General features: G+C 34.3%; 2 protein-coding genes across 8 annotated transcripts in view; one reads left to right on the top strand and one right to left on the bottom strand.

Annotated features, from left to right (window-relative positions):
- Window positions 1-1,529: 1,529 nt before the first annotated feature.
- On the bottom strand, window positions 1,530-17,456 carry LOC135167275 (transmembrane 7 superfamily member 3-like). Of its 3 annotated transcripts, none has more exons than XM_064130307.1 (8): window positions 17,215-17,456; window positions 15,190-15,531; window positions 13,256-13,524; window positions 6,422-6,593; window positions 6,177-6,344; window positions 5,269-5,421; window positions 2,439-2,699; window positions 1,530-2,357 (listed from the first exon to the last, which is right to left on the bottom strand). In XM_064130307.1, exons 1-8 carry the CDS (start codon window positions 17,300-17,302, stop codon window positions 2,173-2,175), a joined length of 1,638 nt encoding a protein of 545 aa, XP_063986377.1. In that variant the 5' UTR covers window positions 17,303-17,456; the 3' UTR covers window positions 1,530-2,172. The 3 variants fall into 3 exon arrangements, with proteins under 3 accessions (XP_063986377.1, XP_063986386.1, XP_063986395.1); XM_064130316.1 differs by having other exon boundaries at window positions 15,190-15,528; XM_064130325.1 differs by having other exon boundaries at window positions 15,190-15,522.
- A 50-nt stretch (window positions 17,457-17,506) lies between these two features.
- Window positions 17,507-19,348, top strand: part of LOC135167256 (ankyrin repeat and SAM domain-containing protein 1A-like) — a 77,238-nt gene continuing 75,396 nt past the window's right edge. For all 5 annotated transcript variants that reach the window (XR_010299826.1, XM_064130298.1, XM_064130289.1 and 2 more), the window contains exon 1: window positions 17,507-17,753. Coding sequence is in view for 4 of the 5 variants with exons in the window: in XM_064130298.1 (XP_063986368.1) it covers window positions 17,650-17,753 (104 nt within the window). In the remaining variant the exon portion in view is untranslated. The remainder of the gene's footprint in view (window positions 17,754-19,348) is intronic.

The raw sequence follows: 19,348 nt of genomic DNA, 5'->3' as shown, positions 1-19,348 counted from the left end.
AATGACAGCAAAATTTTTCACAACAATCACTGTAGACTGGTAGAGTTGACGAATGAAATAAAAAATGTGAATGATCATGCGAATGTGCACTCGATTTCATAGTTGCAGTCAATAAATAGTTATCCATTAACGCAGCAGAGTAATTAATTGGGAGATTAAATTATCGATGCGATTATAACAACTGTGTATCATAAAGTGTAAGAATTATAAACTCTAGTACCAATTAATTGATAATTAAAGTCAGTAGGTGGTGACTTTGTCGAGTAAGGAAACAAAAAGTATTTAACAAATTTTTATGGAAAAATAACTTGTAGAGAGAGGGGGGGGAGGGGAGGAAGATTAATGAGCCACGTAATAAATAAATCACAAAAACGATGAAAATACATTTGCGAAAGAAAAAAAATAATGTACATTGATTCTTAAATTTATATTTTTGGAACAAAATGAAAAGATTAAAAAATCACGTGAAATAAATTTAAAAAACGACAATGTTACTGATTAATAGTACTGATGAAAGATAATTAAATGAATGAAAAATATTATAGCAGTATAAATATATAGCGAAAAATGAAATTGAATAATTTTTCAGTTTCTAAAATTCAGTTTCTGAGACAAAGAAAAAAATATTCGGTGAATGGCAGATATGAAAATACCCTCGTTGGAAAAAACTACTCGAGGGGTAGCTGAAGACGCGCATTTATATAGAATATACAGAATATATATGTATATACATAAAATTGAACCTGCCCATGCCACTTCCGTGTTAACGTTTCGTTGAACGTGATAATTAGAAAGTGCTTTCTCACGAAAAGGCACTCATTAATGTAAATTTGTTTCAGCGTGTATTTTAGCCAAAGATGCAGTGAATTTTCACTACTCAAGTGACGATTAAGGCGAAATGATTTCATTATGTTTCAAACCCTAAATCAATTCCCAATGATTAATACATAAATTTCAAAATTAATGAAACAAAAAACGGAATCTTGAAAAGAAAAATTAACCATCATCAATTCCATTGAGATCGGCAATTTGGAAAGATATAAAGATGAGTTTTGCACCAAAATTTTTATTTATATGAAGAATTCCAAAATCCGAGTCAGGAATAATCCAAAAATAAATATTATCTCTGAGAATTGATTCTATCGTCCCACATTTTGTTCGACAGCTGTTAATTCCAGAGACATTTTTACAAATTAATTTTGGTGTAAAATCTGTTACTTCGATGTAAAATTTTGTTTCATAAAATATTGTAAATGTCTGAAAGCAATAGGTTCAGATAAAAATGTTGTCACGTGTCTACCATAATCCATCAAATTGTTAACAAAAAAAGACTCGTGAAAATTTTCCTGTAAACCTATTGAATTAAGATAAATTATCGAAAAATTTGCGTAAAATTTTGTTTCCCATTTTCTATTGTTCCTCGTCAACTCATTCCAAACACCCCAAAACGCAATCAATCATCTTCTCATTATTTATAAACATATATTACTTAACAACTGTACAAATATGAAATAAAAAAACTCGCAGAATTTCTCAATAACCACAAAACTTTATTGAAAGACCATCGAAAATCATAATTTTCAGCGATATAACAAACAGTACCAGCCACCACCCGATCGAAACCGAGCGCGGGAGTGGTATACGATTCTTATTATACGTAGTAATTAAACAAAACCGAGAGATTTAAAAAATCACAAAAAATCAGTACGAGAATACAGTGTATGCGCATAAACGAAAAAAAAGTAAGAAAAAATTATCAATGAAAAATACTCTAATATATTAATTGCCGCAGTAATCTATGTAAGTGTTGTGAATAATGAGATAATATTGTTGCTGTGATTACCTCTAAGATTGTAAGTAGCAGAAGAAAAGAAAAACCACAAAAAAAAAATGGAAAAAATTAATGAAATAATTAGTACCAACTGTTAGGTGTCACTGTCTTCATTCAATAAATGTTATTTCATTTTAAACTGACGAACATCTGCATAATTCTCACTCCCCTCCCTCCCCCTCCTAATAATCTCTTATAAGCCTATATTCTCTTCAGATAACAGATAATCGTCGATTGAAAGCCTTAAGTCTACATCGATGTATCACAATGGAAATAAAATATTTAAAAGACTTCAATTGACTTTTCAATGCCAACAGCATGAGGAATTACGATAAATCTGATCATTTTCTCTCAAAACGAGCACTTGTCGTGCCATTCCTCACTTGAATGAGGAGTGGAGATCTCTCAGAACTTATTGTAGTGTAGTTAACAGGGCTGGGGAATGGGGGTCGTCCATTCAACCTCTTCTTCTGGACACGCATTCCGCATAGAGCGATTATCAGCCAAGTTATCACTAGCGATATCTCTTCCATGATGTAAAAGAGAAGTACAATCATAAATATGATAATAAAATCACATTACTCAACAAATTGTTCATCAATCCTACCTTCACCCTGAAATGGTGGCTGAATCGTGGCAACATTAAAGCCAGGAACTACCATTCGACGCACTGTGTTGATCACAATGTACTTGAGATTGGATCCCAGCCAGTAATCGATTGATAGAATTACTGCTGAAGCACCAACCAATGCACAGCACACGATATTTGAGCTTAATGGAAACATGCAGAGTAATAGAGGTACCATTATCATAATTGCTCCATAAACGACCCAGAAGTTTGCATCGCTTTCGAATAGGGCAATACCATCTGAAAATTAAAATGGTAAATCAGTATGAAAATTAGAAATCCGTACCTACTAATCACTCCTGGACTTTGTTGTTGATAGATAGTTTTACATATTAAAAAATTTATATAGTAATTTATATAGTAGAAATTATATTTTTAACATCTCCAATTTGAAATGGTAAATCAGTAGCAAAATTAGTACATCATTAGTTGCTAATTACTGCGGGAATTAGTGGTTATAAAGGAGTTTAGTAGATTTAAAAATATATAGTGTGAGGAATAATTTTTTTGCAATCCATCCGGACATCCCTAGACGCTACACCGAAAGTGATTCGCATCAATTATATCGCTCCATATGGAAATTGGGGTATCAGTTATTTTATTTCAGTGAATTGACGATTGATCTCTGATTTATTTCATTCATTTCATCTCTCTTTCTAGCCATTTTCGGATAGAATTGCGGAGTTATGGCCGATATTTTCCCATTGCTCTTGGACGCGAAAAAATATATCGATTTTAGAGTACATTCAGTGACTCAAAAATTTTCAGTTATCTATTGAAAATCTGAAATCTGAAATTCCTCGGAGGTCTTTCCAATTTTATTTGAATTGAGATTTTTAGCTGATTAGTGTCGATTAGTAGTGATTCAACATGTTCCACGTTTTTGAATATATTACTCAATGCGAAAAACATCAAATTTCTCTCAGAATACCGAAGACCGAATGAGAACCTGACTAACACTGCGACCGCTTCAATTAATTCATAAAAAAGTCTTCCTATAAAAAAAATCTCAATTGCAACGATGCATATCAGCCAGGAATCGACTCCATAGATGGAAAGAAATACTTCAATCAAAAATACATAACATACCAAAATCCCCAAATAAGATCAAATTTCGAATAAATGTCACTTGCCGTTGATCAGTTAAAAAGCCAGTAATTATCGCTTGTAAATTACTGTACGTCCGTGTAATTCTCATCGAACCCTTCTCCTCCACATGAAGAACAAATTCATTTTTCAATCAGATTTGAAAGAAAAAACTAATTAAATTTGACCACAGTTGAATGGCTCAGAATCCCGAAAATTGAACGAAATTCAATAAACCGATGAATAAGTAAATTCTCGAAATAGTTACACGTTTCCCCATAAATCCGCATAATTATGTAGATTTTAATTCCCTCTCCAACCCCCATATCATCAAACATTTGTACTTTATGCAATAACCCATGTACTAAGCGTGTAATCTAAATAGGTTACGTACTAAATAAATATTGGGTACACAATTAGGTAAATGTCGAATCCTTCAAGCTGGTTACAGCCTCCGTGGGAGTTTGATGTGTGTGTGCCCAAAGTTTTTCGGCGAATGGTTTTCCCCCCAACCCCCAGTAAAATGACTGCGTAAAATCTCTGTGTATGAAACGAGGGTGGCTATGAACCTAGGGGTGGGTTGAGTTGCGTTATGGTGAGAAAGGGCGGGAGGCAAATTTCTCTATCTCTCTCACTCTCAGGAGGGGGATTTCAACAGGCAGTTTCCACATGAGTGGTTAACATTGATAGAAAGGGCCGACCGGGGAAAAATACAGAAGGAAGCTGCTTCTGGGATGCTCATCATCCCTTCACAGAATTCAAACTAACTTGGCATTCTTTTTTCTCTCCCCTCGTATTTTGTAGCTTTAAACCTTACTTTCATTATTATACTGTAATTTGCAACTAGTTTCCCTGGGGGTGATATCATCCGATTGTTTTATTTATCATCCTCTTTGTTCTTTCATGTTGTTGGAATTAATAGTTTAAGTGTAATTATAGTGCAATTCATATACGGGATTGTGAAAGTTATGAAATAGAAAATTGTCGCGAGAATTATTAGTTATTCAGAAAGGAATTGCGAATTATTGATGGATTTTGTTACAATTTCTTCAGAAGATTTATAATTATGCATTTATGAGTGGGTTATGGATTAGGGACTTTGTTTTGGTGTTTGTTCGAACAAAACAATCGATATTTCTTGGGAAGAGGGAATTGATACGTAAGTAAAAAATTGTGGAAATTTCTATAGTAAGCGGTAAATATTTATCCTGAGAGCATATGTTATCGATTATCAAGGGTCAGAAAGTTGGGTTAAATAAAAAGTGGCATCATTATAATCTTACGACGAGATTTTTTCTTATTTCAATGTAGTCTCGAGTCTCGAATATTGAACCGTAGTTATCACTGTACTAATTGAACTGTAGTCATTTATTTGTTCTCCCCTTATTGCCGATGCCTACTAAATAAACCAATGGGCTTGGACTACTATCCCGATTTTATTTATAAGATTCTTCGACGAAGTACTTCGACGTTCGCTTTTTGCGAAGATTTTACGTTGTTGTGACAGATTTTTTGTAGAGAAGTTCATTTGAATTTTTTTCAAACATGATCCCTATGATCACAGTCCAACATGATTTATAACCAACTAGATCAGCCGGAGGAATCGAAATATGAAATTAATCGGATGGGAAATCACTCTTCGTTGAAATTACTAAACAACCAATTCAATCCATAACTTCATCGTGCAAACGTTAAAAATAAATCGAGATATATGAATGCGTACCTGGTATGCTAAAATAAGTTATGCTCGCTACCAAAGCACCAACAAATAACGTTGCCTGGAGAATAGCAATACATGGCATTCCGAACGTACACCACAGAGTTATCGATGCTATTCCTGCCAGTATCCCTATTAATAGAGAGAGTCCGAGTTGTGCTGGAATAAATCGTAAATTATGACTTCACAGGATGAAAGAAAATTGTATAAATACTTTTTGAACGCAAAATAAAGTAAACAGGGAACAATAGGATTAATACGTTAAAGATTTCACTTATATTTTAACGTTTTCATCTTTCAAATCATAGCAAGATTGAAAAAAATATATTTTTCGTGTCTTTTTGAAATTAGAATTTGTTATTTTTCGGAATTTACCCCCTGAAGGGGCTGTATACTGAGAGAAATAACCAGTGGAAATCAAAGAACTATTTCTTCCAATAGTACCAAAACAATATTTTCCTGAATAAATCTAGAGTCGTTTGCTTCGATTTATTGTTAGCAGTTCAAAAATTTATGGCTTCAAAATACCACAGGTATCATCGAAACGGAAAATAGGTCCTTTCTTTCTAAAAACTATTTTTTTAATTCACTAATTTCTTCGCTCAGTTTATGGACCCATCAGCTGACCCCGCCCCGTTTAGACATAGAAGACTCCGCAATTGAGGGACTCAAAAATCAGGTAATCAGTTCTTTGTTTATAGAATCACAATGAGTGCTAATTAGACTGTTCAAGAAGAAATCAGTTTTCCTGTTCCGAAAATAGTCGAAGATACGAATTTTTAGTTGAACAGAAAGCTCTGATGGAGGTCTTTTGAACCCTCACAGATATCTTTTGGATAATTTCCTAAGCCGAGATGAACTTATGAGTTAACTGTTAAGGTATTTTATGGTAACAAGTGTTGAGTTTTTCTTACCGGTAACATCTTCATATTGAGCAGCCACGAGACAAATATGTCCAATAATTCCGCCCGAGATCGTCCCCAGGAAGAACATCTCCGCACGAAAACAGACGTGACCAATGAATACGAGAAAAAAACCGACGAAGAGAGCTAACGCACAGATAAGTCTAGAAATTGTTGTGCCTGAAAATTAATCGAGGTATTGTGATTAAGTGAGTGTCGGGGATCACTTACTTTTTTTAATTAATTTGTATACGTACTCAAAAGTGAGCAAGACTTAAGGCTTGATAATGGACTGCAGGCGTACGAGAAAACTGGAACGTACGCAGATGATGAATTCTTGAACGTGGCGATCATCGCGTACGCTGAGCCTGTGCCTGGATAGGCACTGAAAACTCTTCTCATTTGGGATGTTGAAAGTTTTGGTGGTACCTGAGGTTGTTCGTAAAATTCATAATCACAAATACTGGTGGGATAGCGGGCAGAGTTGGGGGATTGTCGGGATACGTCTAAGGACCCTACATCTACAGACCCTATTATTGATTATTGATTTGCTTTTGTGGCTAACTATCATGCATGTCTTTGGGTGAAATTCTTCCTGGTTAATCTCATTATGATGCAAATATTGTAATTAAAATTAGGGGAGGCTGAAGCATGATTTGGTACCTACACAGAGAGAAACGTCGCAGAGAGATTACTGGGGGGAATTAGAATCGAGGTGCAAAATGCTACAATATTAGAATGTGTTTGATTAACACACAAAACTTCCTATCCCTAGCTTGGATTTTGTGACACATTTTGTAATTGATTGTGTAATTAATACAATTAATTACAATGTATAAAAAGTATAAAATTTGTTGGATTTTGGGGATTTCCCCATATACAAAATTCACTCTTCTCAATTTTTATTACTTTAAGTGGTGATGGTTTATGGCCATATTATTTGGGGATTTCCCTTGGTTATAAAATCAAGGGAAATGCCCACAGTTTTCTTTATTAGTTTTTATTTTCCTCTGGATATTTCTAAGTGTATCTGTTGGGCAGAGGGTATAGTAAATAGTAAGGGGAAATATTCCGGGGAGGGGGTGAAAATTATATTACCCTCTTTAGGGCAAGTGGGTCTACCTTGTCTTGCCTAGTTAGTCTCTCGTAGATTTTTGTACAGTGAAGTACCTTCTGACTGTCTAGAGTTCTTTCAATTAAAGTTTTTATAAATAAAAGGTGTTATTTAATTTAATCTTAAAACCCCATAATCCAATAGGTTATGGGCCCAGTATTGTTTTCAAATATTTAGTGCGTGAATTGAAAAACAATTTTTTGTGTTGTCTTCAAGTTTTTTTTAAAGTTCAAATTCGTGTGATAATTGAGTGGTTACAGTTAACTAACAATAACAGTGACAATGCCGCCGATAAGTCAAATGAAACGAAAAATCGATCGGTTCAATGGTGAAGGCTATAGTGTGTGGAAGCAACGAATTAGAAATTTTTTAATTGATTTGGGAATCATCAACGTAATAGATGAAGCCCGTCCGGAACAAGTCGGATGCGATTGGGAAGACGCGGACAGACAAGCGAAGGACGTGATAACAAATCATCTTTCGGATACCCTCTTCGAATATGGAGAAGGACTTACTTCAAGTCAACTTTTTGTGAAACTGGACACAATGTACGAACGTAAAAGTGCTGCAACTATGATGACATTGGATAAACAACTGATCACGTTAAAAATCAAAGTGAACAGTTCATTAATTAATCACTTCACCACATTCGACGACCTGGTCAGACGCTATGTGAGAGCCGGTGGAACAATGCCCGAGATAACGAAGATAGCAAGATTATTAATGACTCTACCCAAATCTTATGAGGCAATTACGACGTCAATTGAAACTGGATTGACTGAACAATCAACGTTGGAACAAGTAAAAAACCGACTACTTGAATATGAAACAAATATGTCAATGCAACCAAGCAAGGCACGCTGAAGGTGAAGAGCAACATCGGAATCGAAGGCGAACTTATCCAAGTTCTTTATGTACCGGAAGTACCGTACAATCTGTTATCGGTACCAAAATTGCAGGCATCAGGTTTGAAAAACGTTTTTGATGGACAGGGATTCCAAATTTACAACAACGGTAAGGTAGTTATTAGTGGTAAGAGACGAAGCAACGTAAACATCGTCAAATTCACCGTCAACACGGGTAAGTTTCTTACATGCATAGCAAAAGCAATAGATTACAATCTATGGCACCAACGTTTAGGCCATATTGGCAAAAATAAATTTTTAGAATTAAAAATAAAGAAATGGTAAGCGATGTTGATTTGTTGAACAAAATTAAGCCAAACGATACACTATGCGAAGCTTGTATAAAGAGTAAACAAGCGAAATTGCCATTCAGTAAAGAAAAGGATAAAAGTCATGTGCAACGAGCATTATTCATAATACATACGGATGTTTTTCGGTCCGGTAACTCCTCTAACCGTGAAAGATCAAAGATATTTTGTAACCTTTATTGATGAATTTACTCATTATTCAGTTATCTATTTAATGCAAAATAAATCCGAAGTATTTTCTAAATTCAAAGATTATGTAGCTAAAAGTGAAAACCATTTTAATTCAAAAGTAGTTAATATCTATTGCGATAACGGTCGAGAGTATTTATCAAACGATATGAAAAATTATTGCATAGAAAAAGGAATAACATATCATTTGACAGTACCGGGAACCCCACAGTTAAACGGTGTCGCTGAGCGTATGAATCGTACAATATTAGAGAGAGCTCGCGCTATGATTATCGAGGCAAAGTTAGATAAAGTTTTCTGGGGGGATGCTGTTCTAACAGCAGTGTATTTAATAAACAAAACTTCAACAAAAGCATTAAAAATCAACAAAAACACCATTTGAATTGTGGCATGGCAAGAAACCACAAATAAAATATTTGAAAGTATTTGGTTCCACGGTTCATGTTCTTATCAAAACAAATGAGAATAAATTTGATGAAAAATCATGGAAAGGAATACTAGTAGGATATGAACCAAGTGGATACAGAATATGGGATGTAGAAAATAGAAAATACATCATTGCAAGAGATGTAATTGTCGATGAATCAAACTTTCATATAAGCAGACCACAGGTGATAGAAAATGAAACTGGAGTCCCTGAGAACAGCTCAAACTCAGTATGTAAAGAAACTGAAATCACTGACAATGGGTCAAATTCAGAAATAAATGATACTGAAGTTGATAAGGAAGTATTAAATGAGAAATACAAATTTGGTAAAACTGGAGTCCCTGAGAACAGCTCAAACTCAGTATGTAAAGAAACTGAAATCACTGACAATGGGTCAAATTCAGAAATAAATGATACTGAAGTTGATAGCGAAGTATTAAATGAGAAATACAAATTTGGTAAAACTGGAGTCCCTGAGAACAGCTCAAACTCAGTATGTAAAGAATCTGAAATCACTGACAATGGGTCAAATTCAGAAATAAATGATACTGAAGTTGATAGGGAAGTATTAAATGAGAAATACAAATTTGGTAAAACTGGAGTCCCTGAGAACAGCTCAAACTCAGTATGTAAAGAAACTGAAATCACTGACAATGGGTCAAATTCAGAAATAAATGATACTAAAGTTGATAGCGAAGTATTAAATGAGAAATACAAATTTGGTAAAACTGGAGTCCCTGAGAACAGCTCAAACTCAGTATGTAAAGAAACTGAAATCACTGACAATGGGTCAAATTCAGAAATAAATGATACTAAAGTTGATAGCGAAGTATTAAATAAGAAATACAAATTTGGTAAAGCTGGAGTCCCTGACGAGACGTCAAACACAGCAAGAAAGCCAAAATGGAGGGGGTTCGGTATACCTAGCAATGAAGGTAGCCAAAGCCAAATACCTCACTGTGAAAATCATAAAATCGATGCTACAGACACATGGTCAGCATCAGGAGAAATAACACAAAGGCTGCAGAAAAAGATTCATGACAACGACTTGAAAAACTTAAGAAACAAAAATGATATTTTAAGGGAGTCCAATGATTTGAAAAAGGATGGAGCACCTCCTATTGAAAATAGTAATAATAGCAATAAAGATTATTCACAACTAAGACGTAGTAATAGAATTAGAAATATTCCAAAATTTTCTTACAGCGAAGAAAATTTACAACCTGATTATTTAATGTGCGCTCAATCAGTGGTATGTAAAATTCCCAATTCATTTCACGATATAGAAAACAGAGATGACAGAGAACTCTGGAAACATGGCATTCAAGACGAATTGAATTCTTTATTAATTAATCAAACGTGGACATTGGTTGAAAAACCGAAAGAAAAAAATATAATAGACTGTAAATGGGTATTCGCATTAAAAAATGATGAATTTGGAAATCCGGTAAGATATAAAGCACGATTAGTAGCAAAAGGCTTCAGTCAAAAATATTTAGAAGATTACAATGAAACTTTTGCACCTGTCGCGAGACTTTCAAGTTTTAGATTCTTAATTGCATTCGCAAATCAATTCAATTTAATAATTCATCATATGGATGTTAAAACAGCATTTTTAAACGGTAAATTGAAGGAGGAAATTTATATGAGAGTACCTGATGGTGTTAAAAGTAAAAATAATCAAGTATGTAGATTGAATAGATCCTTATATGGACTCAAACAGGCAGCAAGATGCTGGTTTGAAGAATTTGATATAGCAATAACGAAAAGAAAATTTAAAAGTTCTCCAGTAGATCGATGTGTTTATATACATGACAGAGGTCATGTGTTGAAAAATATTTATTTAATTTTATACGTAGATGATTTAGTTATAGCAACTGCCGATCAAGAGGCTCTGAACGAATTGAAATCATATTTAATGAAAACTTTTCAGATGGTTGATCTGAGAGATATCAAATTATTTTTAGGAATAAAAATCAATAGGACAGAAAATACAATAACGTTAGACCAGAGTGCATATATTCAAACTATTTTAAATAAGTTCAAAATGACTGAATGCAATGCAGTAAATACGCCATTAGAAACAAAATTGAATTATGAAGCATTAAATGTAGAAGACGAGTTCAACGCACCCTGTCGAAATGCCATCGGTTGTTTAATGTACCTCATGGTTTGTACAAGACCTGACTTGAGTACGGCAATAAATCTTCTAAGCAGGTATACAAATAAAAACAATGAAGAATTATGGAAATGCCTAAAGAGAGTATTTAGATACTTAAAGGGTTCAGTAGATTTGAAATTAATTTATGAAAGAAGCACAAGTCATGATGTTTTGACAGGTTACGTTGATTCAGATTGGGGTGGAAGTGATAGTAGTGATAGAAGAAGCACTACCGGTTATCTATTTACATTATATAACAAATGCACAATATGTTGGAACACTCGTCGACAACCTTCAGTGGCTGCTTCATCCACAGAAGCTGAATACATGGCACTTTTTGAAGCAGTTAGAGAATTAATCTGGCTCAGATCATTGGCTCTGAGTATACATATTGAGATTGAAGATCCAACAATAATATATGAAGATAATAATGGCTGCATTAGTATAGCTAATAATCCAGCTAGTCACAAGCGTTCCAAACATATTGATATAAAGTATCATTTTTCAAGAGAACAAGTAGAGAAAAATATAGTAAAATTATTACATATTCCCACAGGTGAACAATTGGCTGACATACTGACAAAACCACTTCCTGCACCGAGATTCTTACAACTAAGGACTGAAATAGGGTTAAAATAATATAATAATAAATGTTCTGTAAATTGATTGGTTTGATTAGGTTTTTCTGGGTTTCCCTAATCCAATGCAGTAAATGCTGAACCATATGTATTTGCCCCAGGAAACAGTCAGAAGGCACAATAGATAAAAGATATGGAAGTTTAATATTTTGAATATTGAGTTAGAATAAGGAGGATTGAATTTTGAGGGGGTGTGTTGGATTTTGGGGATTTCCCCATATACAAAATTCACTCTTCTCAATTTTTATTACTTTAAGTGGTGATGGTTTATGGCCATATTATTTGGGGATTTCCCTTGGTTATAAAATCAAGGGAAATGCCCACAGTTTTCTTTATTAGTTTTTATTTTCCTCTGGATATTTCTAAGTGTATCTGTTGGGCAGAGGGTATAGTAAATAGTAAGGGGAAATATTCCGGGGAGGGGGTGAAAATTATATTACCCTCTTTAGGGCAAGTGGGTCTACCTTGTCTTGCCTAGTTAGTCTCTCGTAGATTTTTGTACAGTGAAGTACCTTCTGACTGTCTAGAGTTCTTTCAATTAAAGTTTTTATAAATAAAAGGTGTTATTTAATTTAATCTTAAAACCCCATAATCCAATAAAATTTAAATGTCAATTACTGTTTATTTCAGTTTAAATGAAAAATTCATAGAAATCCTTTAAAAATTCTTATCTAGATCAGTTTATTTTATTGTGTCTTCTTTCATTTTTTACAGTGCCCCACAGCAATTTTTTGTTAACTCATTGTCATTGGTTAACAATGAACCCCGAATATATACGATTATTGCCGACGTTGGACGCTGTCATGGGACCTGTTGCATCAGCCGTTTAGCCTTCATCTCCGCATCGCCTATTAGGTTTTGAATTTTTACGAGGCTGATATAGTTTTCCTAAGTCGATAAAGTAATTTTACTATGCGGCATAGTAATTTTTCACAGGCCTGCAGTTTGCGCCGAGATTGGATGGCAGCATTGTAATATATAGTGCATAGTTTATCAGAATCACAGTATCAAAATTCGCAGATTTGTCTCTCCGTGTAATGATTTGGTAATCATACGATTAATGATTGTGGTGACCTGACTTATTTCCTGCGAAATAATTTCCATCCAATAATTTCCCGCTCAAAAAATTCCCTTCACTCAAATTCCCCTGTGAAAAAATTCCCAAGAGGAGAATCGCCCTGCAATATTTTTGCTAACAATCGGAAATTACTAAAATTCGGGTGATATGCCCGGGGAGCTATATATCATATAATTGATTATTAGTCGGCTCAAATGTTTATATTTAGCTTTACTAATTGCCGTTAATCTTAAGGAACGGATGGAAATTTGAAACTATTTTCATTTCTTACCCTTTTCCCAAACTTAATGATAGACTCCACGGTCAGCATTTTGGGAATTGTAGCGAAATAAGTTTCACTGGTGAAATCCCATTCGGGGACGTAAAGGCGGTACGTCTCATAAGTGACAAGATTTTTTTCACAAGGCAGTTGTTTTCCATTCGGTCCAATCGACGAGGCCGGCTGGGCATCTACCGTTATCATCGAATCACTAGCAGACAGTCTTAGGAATGGTGAGGTCTCAATGCTGAATTCCATGTTACAACCTCCAGGAATCGGAGCTAAACGATAAATGCTATATGAAGTGATAAAACTCAAAAAAATTAGGATATTATCACGTATTACGAGTAGAGAAATTTCGATTGCCCATCATATCGAGACTATTTCAGATGAATTGCCGTCTAACCAATAAAATTGCCTAAAATTACATGAAATTGAATGGATTAATCTTTCACCATTCAATATAATAATCTCTTATTTCGCTTTCAAATCAACCTTAGACCTTAGCACATTGTAAAAAAAAAAACTTAGAATTTTCTCTAGCTTTTAGTGCGCATCTGTACGAGAGAATGTTTTTTCTCTCCTATAATTGGGAATTAGACCAAATGTGCATTGATTTTGCAGTTGGAGTTTCAATGTTATTGAATGGTAATATCAAATACGGATAAGTGTTAGAAAATTCTTCGTATAATTCGCTTTACTTTTTTAATTTGAATTTATTACAACTAGAAAAGAAATATTTTAGCGAAGGACTGATATTCTTAGACAGAAAAAAAAATATTTCTCCAAGAGGGATATTTCAGGTCGTCAAGGTTCAGTTCCAAATATTATAATTATGTTGAACGATTTAATTATTTATACTGTAGATGATATTGACAAAAAACTCCTGAGTATTCCGAAAATTTTGCCAATTCGTCATTTTCTTGGGTGAAATAATGGAAAGTAATTCGAAATATTGGTAATTCTTATTGAATCGTTATTCCAAGTCATTTGTTAAATCATAATCTTCTAGTTCAACGTAATTCTCATGCGTGGAATTGGGTGTTATTGGCCGACGAGTAATTGATCTGGAGATCTACGTCCTAAGGTATTCCCCTAATTTTTAATTTGGTTTTCATTCTACCAATTTAATTAATAAAAATTTTCCGAATGGATTCCCTATCGCCGACTGTATTACAATTTTTTCGTCAACTCTTCGAACATTTCATTTCTCATTTTGGGCCATCGATTTATTCGATTCTCTTTCTTTTCTCCACTTATAATTTTCCGCGTATCACAGTTTTTCCTATTAATTATCATTTCCCAATATTATACAATTTCACATTTTTTTCTCGTGCGCCGAGATTACTAATATTTTGCTCTCATCATTATTCGCAATCTTAGTTCAACTCGTTGAAAATAAATCATTAATATTCGCAATTTTTTAATATCTCTTCAATAATTTCTCAGTAAAAACAGGAATATTTTCAGTTTAAACAATACGAATTAGAATTACAGAGAAAAAATGAAGAGTAATAGACCGAACTTCTGGAAAACTCGAAACGATGCCCCCCAGGATACCTTCACATTTTGTCAAAAATTGATTTCATTCAGTTCACCAAAATCAAAAATATTGATGGGGCCATCAAATTATCCAAATACAACAAATTAAAAAAAAACACTTTGAGGAAACGGGCGAAAATGACCAACAAACTATTCTCCATAATTTCTAAGCAAAATGAGAAAACCCTAACATCGGATGATTACAAACTTTCCATTAGGAAGAAAAAGTGTAAAAAAATAGATTATTTATAGGAATAGATCAATCGGAAGTGGGAGATGGAAAATGGTTTTATTTCAAGGAATTTTAATCTTATCGGATTATCATCGTATTGATGTCATCTGTGTGCCTCATCGATATAAGTTGCACTCGCGAATAAAAAAACCGAAGAATGTGACATACGAACCATTGCCAGAATACACCACAACAGCCACCAGTGCTGGCACACCAGCCTCGTTATCATTTCTGACGAAAACCCGATGACTCCTGGGATCAGTTTGCAGTCCCACATTTGATCCAGTGACTCGGGTTTTATTGCTGAACTCATCGGTATATGATAGTGTAATATTTCGTTCCTGGGTATGTACTTGGACAATCATGAAGGAGACAATCGACGGAATATTTATGACATCGATAACTCTAATTGTATTGGCCTTCAATTGTACTTTATTGGTAAATACCCAACTATTGGCATCGGAAGCATTGAAATTGGAAATTGAAATATTGATAGCTGGATAGCCTGGAACTCATACAAAATAAAAAATAATTGTAAGACAGGAGGCTATATTAAGATTAATGGCGAAGAACTGAAATTAATAGGCAAGGGATAACATTGATTAATCAAATTCGATTTCCTTTGGTATATCGCATTATTTAGATAATTATCTTAGAAAGAGATTTTTTCCATATCAGCAGAAAATTCTTAAGAGAAATGCCCTCTGGCCCTTTACGCAGAGTGGCCCAATAGCGATTGAAAAACAATTTTATTGATTTTATATGTCACGATCAATCGAATGCAGTCGATAACACGAGCGATCAATTTTTTGAAATAACGTTATAGATATCTCCTCGAGACTTCATTATGGGGTATTCTATAAAAAAAAATCTGTACCAATTGTTGGAGAAAAACCCGCATAGACAGTAATTTTTACGGAACGTTCCGTATTTTTTATAACAATCATGATTGAAAATTTCCAAATTAAATGAGTGCTAAATTGAAAATAGTCGCGTTAGCCCGCTATGAACCAATGAGGAATCGGCGTGGCAGACTTTCAAGATATCGATAGTGTCGATGTTTGTCTTTTTTGCAATAGAACAAGACCAAACGCGCTACCGTGCGCTGTAATTATACAAATGCTGTAACTATAATGACTGAAAGAAAATCGTTTAAAGATGTTAGACTTATTAGTCGTTGGATTAATGCCTTTAAAAATGTTTCTCATTTATCTTCGTTCAATAATCTCGAAATAAGTTTAAACTCTGTAGAGAATAACGAAAAACAAAAATAATACACTTTGGGGATTATTCAGATATATTTTCCATTGAAAATATCTTAATTTTATATTAAGGTATGCGTTATTTACACAACTCAAGACTCCTCTAACTATGACAAAAACGTAATAGCGCAGTCGAAACAGAATATAAAAGTCACAAAGGCTTATCCAAGCCAACAGAAAATTAATTTTTATCAATTATTTTGTGCCAAAAAATTTTTTTTAAATCAAATTAAAAGTGGATATTTTACATAAATAGAAATGTTTTCCAATCTGAAGTGGAAACATAATAAAGGAAGAAATATGAGAGGGAATAAATACTGATTCAAATAAATAGAATATTTATTTTTATGAACTATTTCCCACCAGAAAAAATCAACAAAAATCAAGTGGAAATGTTCAACTAATGGCAATGGATATTTGCTATAAATTTAAATGTTTTCCAATTCGAAGGGAATCACGAGAAATAAAAAAATATATAAATGAAATGAACAAATGCTTATTCAACCCAATAGAAAATTAATTTCAGTTATTTATTTTCCACAAAAAAAAATTCAACAAAAATCAAATTGTAGTCGTCAACTAATGACAGTAGTTAGAACAAAAATGTTCCCCCACCTAACGTGAAAACACAAGATAGAAAATATTTAATTAACAATATTATCACTTGTAATATTTTCACGTCAGTTAATTTTCCCCTTAAGATACTTTGTCCTGCAATATTTAAATATTTAATACTTCTAGACGTGTCATTATCTCGTAATATTTTATAGATCTGACATTAAGCCCCGAGAAATGACCAGAACAATTGCCTACCAATAATTAACCCCTACAACACAATCAAAATTCCCGAGAAATTGTGCGGCACAGAACGTAAATAAAGCCCTCGATCCCGATGTCAACAAAAACCACGAAAAAAGAGGTTATGTTTTGCTTACCGGGAGCACCGCCAATCACACTCCCCCCTGACGCCCCCAAACCCCCAATAAAAACCCACCAAATCACCACCACCCATGGTCCTCCCATCCTCTCAGCCCTCAAACCGATAAGTCCTCTATCAACTCTTCCAAACGAACGGTCGTACGACTTTTTCGTGTTGTATCACTCTCAAAACATCTCAAACTCACTCCACTATCCGGTACGTTACGGCGCAACAGCTGTGAATCCTCCGATTATGGCGGGGTGAGACGTGAACGGGCATATCTCCCACTGATCCTCTAGTCTCCGCCACAAGATGTCAGTTCAGTCGTCTCCAAGATGGCCACGTTGGATCAATGAAACTCGAGTAAATTTCGTAGTAAAATATCCGAAAAATCAAGTACTGTACAGGTGTGTCTCGATGTGTCGGTTGGTTTATTGTTTGTAAATGGAAGATGGGAAAGGATCAGGAGCTGCTGGAGGCAGCGAGAAGTGGAAATGTCACTGTTGTGGAGAAAATACTTGGACAACGAGCGAAAAGGAGTGGTCCATTGGCAAGGTGGGTGTCAACCAGTACATAATAAATCCTTTAAATATATTTCATTCTCATTATCTCGTCTTCAAAGTCATAAACAATTCCTCAAATAATTTATCTGATCCTCGGATCTCCCCAACGTGATGGTGATCATCACCTGGGATCTTGACGTTTAATTAAAAGAGAATCAGATTGTACTCTTTCTATTTGCTGTAATGATTTTTCTAGTATTTGTGCAGTAACTAAAAAATAGGGGGAGGGGGTAAATAATTGAGGTGATGTAAATTGGCGAATTTAATTTTTGGGAGGCAATTAATTACGAGGATTTTGGGTGATTGAGGTTAGGGGGATCGATCCTCCTGAGCAGGTTTGTCCCTGGGTCAGCAGTTGGTGCAATTTCTGATTATTTTTTTTCTGAGTGCGCGACCTTTCACTATCAAATCGTGAAGAGAATAACACGCGCAGTCCAATTTTTTTTTTTTTATATTTTATGTCGATTTATTATTGAGGAGAATCAATTTTATGTTGAGGAAAAGTACAAGGTCGATACGACGTCTTTGTTAATTATGGAAATATCTTGAATGTAAACAATTTCAGGGGAAAATACCATGATAATTTTTTAGACCAGTTAACAATCTGTGAAATAATTAATTTGTTTGTTTTCAAGTGTAATAGTCCAGTATTTCCTGTCCATTGCCAAAAACAATATCAATAAATATTTTTTCATACATCATTGAATATTCTAAAAAATATTTCGATGCGTTTTTTCCTAAATTTCTTTCCGTTCAAGATATTTTTCCAATCAGTGTGTTCTTCATTTCTTGCAACAAGTTTTACGATTAACTAAATATTCAGTTCTTTTACTTTCAGTGCGTTTTTTTCTGAGAGTAGAGTACTTTAGTCATCAACAAGTGGTTGCATTTATTGAAGAATTCGCTGATTCATCGATTCACAGTAATTCTGTGGCTCTTACAACAAATTATTCCGTGTATTATCATTCCGAATGTTTCTTTGACTTTAAATATTGCAACTATCTGACAAGAAATATTATTTAATCTGAGTCATTTGCATGCACTTGTTACAAATTCTTTCCCAGCGCAATTGTAACACCAGTGACGAATCTAGAGTTGAGTTGTAACGAGGAAGCGTGCCGAATTCATGGGTTTCCTTGTTATCACCCGGCCAGGCAATAACAATTTCAAACTGAGTTGAGAATGAGTCACGGTGATACTGCAGTGGTAACATTGCATGTGTACAAAAGCTGTGTCATGGTATCGAGCTCACGACCCACCCTCCGACCTTCTATTCCTCTATTAAAAAAAATCAGTGTTACGTTTTTCGTTACCGATCTATTTCGCCTCGCCTAGATTTAGAGTTACGTTATAAAACAAAAAATCAATTGAGCTACAATTCAATGAATTATGTCATCTAATTAATTTTTTTCGTGTCAAAATGTTCTTGCAAATATATATTAACCAGGGCCGTGACTGTTCACATGCGTCAGGGTAAATGTCACCTTAAATCCCCGGTAGATTTTACCGTGAATTACAAGTAATTTCTGGCGTGGATATGAGTCAATTCATTGGGCCCTGTTTTTGCTATAGATATAAGGTAAATGC

This window comes from Diachasmimorpha longicaudata, chromosome 1 (assembly GCF_034640455.1).
Source record: "Diachasmimorpha longicaudata isolate KC_UGA_2023 chromosome 1, iyDiaLong2, whole genome shotgun sequence".
Taxonomy (NCBI): domain Eukaryota; kingdom Metazoa; phylum Arthropoda; class Insecta; order Hymenoptera; family Braconidae; genus Diachasmimorpha; species Diachasmimorpha longicaudata.
This window is presented reverse-complemented; position numbering and strand designations above follow the sequence as displayed.